We start from the raw sequence: 2,810 nt of genomic DNA on the forward strand, positions 1-2,810 counted from the left end.
CAACCCAGAGGCTGCTTTCGGTTTCCCGAGGGTTTCCGGACCTGGAACTACAGCCTGCTCTGCAAGCCCCGCCCCGATTGGCTGCCGCCCGGTCCCATCGCGTCGCTCCGCCCTAACGCACCTAGGTTCCGCCCCTGGGCCCTACTGGGATTGGCCCTTGCGGCCCCGCCCAGGCTCGGATTGGTCCGCGGTGAGACCCGCCCGCCTACCCACGTGGCCAACGGGACAGCACAGGGGCAGCGTCCGGCCATGGCCGGGGCCCGCAGGCTGGAGCTGGCAGAGGCCCTGGCTCTGGGGCCTGGCTGGCGGCATGCGTGTCACGCTCTTCTCTATGCTCCAGACCCTGGGATGCTCTTCGGCCGCATCCCGCTGCGCTACGCCGTACTGGTGAGGAGGGGGCGCTGCCGGTCACTCCCCTCTCTGCCCTGCACCCTCCCTGGGGTGTTTGTCTGGGGCGTCCCTGCCAGTACCCGCTTCCTCTTCCCGCAGATGCAGATGCGCTTCGATGGGCGCCTGGGTTTCCCCGGTGGCTTCGTGGACACGCAGGACAGGAGTCTGGAAGATGGGCTGAATCGAAGGTTACTGGAACAGCTGGGCGAGGCGGTGGCCGCCTTCCGGGTGGAACGCGCCGACTACCGCAGCTCGCACGCCGGGTCGAAGCCAAATGTCGTGGCCCACTTTTATGCCAAGCTTCTGACCCTCGAGCAACTGTTGGCCGTGGAGACTGGAGCAACGAGAGCCAAGGACCATGGGCTGGAGGTGGGGCCAGCCTGGGACCTCATCCCACATCTGATTCCTGCCCCCTCCGTGCTTTCCCTCGCTCCAGAATCTCTTATTAGGGAGGTCTTCCCCTGTCGTACCTTGCCCTCGTCCCTATTTCCTTGGTGTTTCCCTTTTCCCCGTTTTCTTGATGTAGTTGAGATCTTTCTAATCTCTAATCTGGATCATACTGCCAACTTGGGCTCCCTGGGAAGATTTCTACCCACACCACTCTTCCTCGGGCTCTGGAGAGATCTTTCTAGAACACACCCATCCAAGTCTCTCTGTTGCTCTCTATTGATAATGTGATAACGACCAAGTATCTACCCTAGTCCCTTATTGTTGGGCCTCTGTTTTTCTTACACAGAAGATACTGCCCTAATACTTAATCCTAGGGGAGTGGGGAAACAGATAGTATATGAAGGCAGTTCTCACATTTTAACAAGTATCAGAATCATCTAGGGGGCTTATTAAAACAATGAATACTAGAGTCCACTCCCAGAATGCCTGTTGGGGTGGGGGAGATACAGGAGGACACCCGAGAATTTGTATTTTTCACAAATTCACAAGTGATGCTGATACAGCTAGGTTTCCCATTTTGTGAACCATTATTGTAGGGCTAAGTAAGCATCCATCCTGGAGTCAGAAGCTGCTAGAGGTTTAAGGTACAGCTGTGGGAAGTATTAACATCACTGGAGCTGGATAGCATGTCTTGGGTCATTTCCCTGAAGAGGTTTGGGCCCACTGGGTCTCATTTGAATATGAGCCTTGGGCCTGGATCTGCTGGAGTAATAAGGGATGAGGCATGTGCTCTAAGAAGATCTGCTGGACAAAGGATGGAGTTAATGGGATCAGCTACCTGTGGTCCCAGTGTCTCCTGTCTGCTTTCTTTTACAGGTGCTGGGCCTGGTTCGAGTACCACTGTATACCCTGCGGGATGGTATAGGAGGCCTGCCCATCTATCTGGAGAATTCCTTTATTGGTGCTGCCCGGGAGCAGCTACTGGAAGCCCTCCAGGATTTGGGACTGTTGGAATCTGGCTCAGTCTCAGGCCTTAAGATCCCAGCTCGTCACTAGAGGCAACCCTCCGTGGACCCATGGAACCTGAGATAAGGACCTTGGTACTAAAGAGAGAGGGAGGGAAAGGAGAATGTTTTCTCTTCTGGCCTAAGAGATGATAGATGATATCAGATTAAAATAAGGATCAGTGTGTGTGGTATGTTTTGAGCAGAGGACCCTCCAACTGAGGGCATCAGGGGCAAAAATCCACAGGTCCAGGGGCTCTTGCAGATTTTCATAGCCTGCCTCCTTTCTGTATATTTTCACACACAGTGACACGTTTCCCCCATCAGGTCCAGTTTGTCCGGGAAGTAGCATTTGTCACCATACCCTGCTCCTTGATGGCAAGGATCTTCCAAAGCAGTAGCAGATCTCTTCCCATATTGTAATTCGTATTTGCCGGGTGATTAGTGCTATGCTACGCATTCCTCTATGGCTGCTCTCCAGGGTCTAGCCCAGTGCATGTTGGTGGGGAGGATAGAGAAGCAGAGGACCCTCTTTGCTTTCTGAAAGTAGTCATACCCTTGCCTGAGGGATGACCAAAGCAATTCACTTCTAAAAGGTGGGAGAGGGTCTCAGCCAATCCCCAATCCTTTTCTTCCCCTGAAACTGAGGAGAAGGAGTGATGAAGTAGCTACGTGTCCTTGGACTTAGCATGGACCTGAGACCTACAAGTCCTGGTGCCTCTCCTCCAGAGCTTTCATCCTGGGACCCCTTAGACCCCGGGGACATGAGAAGGGAACTGATCCAGCCCCTCTCTTGCCCTATTGTGCCAGAAAAGGCCTTCCATTGCAGAAAGAGGCTCGTAGCTTGGCCTTCAGGCTCTTCACTTCTTTCAGCACATATTTATTATTTACTGACTAAATAAATGCCAGGTACTATAAAATGTATAGATAGAGAGCCATAGGCATTGCTCTACAAAACTCAAACATTTTCTTAAAGGCCAGATTGCAAATATCTTAAGCTTTGTTAGCCACATGTTTTTTGTGGAT

At 52.9% G+C, this 2,810-nt stretch overlaps 1 protein-coding gene across 1 annotated transcript; it reads left to right on the plus strand.

Annotated features, from left to right (window-relative positions):
* Window positions 1-243: 243 nt before the first annotated feature.
* Window positions 244-1,881, plus strand: LOC105826030 (U8 snoRNA-decapping enzyme-like). Its single transcript, XM_012663947.1, has 3 exons — window positions 244-387; window positions 490-759; window positions 1,657-1,881. Exons 1-3 carry the CDS (start codon window positions 250-252, stop codon window positions 1,834-1,836), a joined length of 588 nt encoding a protein of 195 aa, XP_012519401.1. The 5' UTR covers window positions 244-249; the 3' UTR covers window positions 1,837-1,881.
* Window positions 1,882-2,810: the final 929 nt, after the last annotated feature.

This window comes from Propithecus coquereli, unplaced genomic scaffold (assembly GCF_000956105.1).
Source record: "Propithecus coquereli isolate 6110/MARCELLA unplaced genomic scaffold, Pcoq_1.0 Scaffold12, whole genome shotgun sequence".
Classification (NCBI taxonomy): domain Eukaryota; kingdom Metazoa; phylum Chordata; class Mammalia; order Primates; family Indriidae; genus Propithecus; species Propithecus coquereli.

Excerpts from the sequence above, each read along its gene's own strand:
- LOC105826030 (XM_012663947.1), top strand. The coding sequence starts at position 250 with ATGGCCGGGGCCCGCAGGCTGGAGCTGGCAGAGGCCCTGGCTCTGGGG. Across the intron at positions 388-489 it reads CGCTGCGCTACGCCGTACTG|ATGCAGATGCGCTTCGATGG; the intron begins GTGAGGAGGGGG and ends CTCTTCCCGCAG. Across the intron at positions 760-1,656 it reads CCAAGGACCATGGGCTGGAG|GTGCTGGGCCTGGTTCGAGT; the intron begins GTGGGGCCAGCC and ends TTTCTTTTACAG.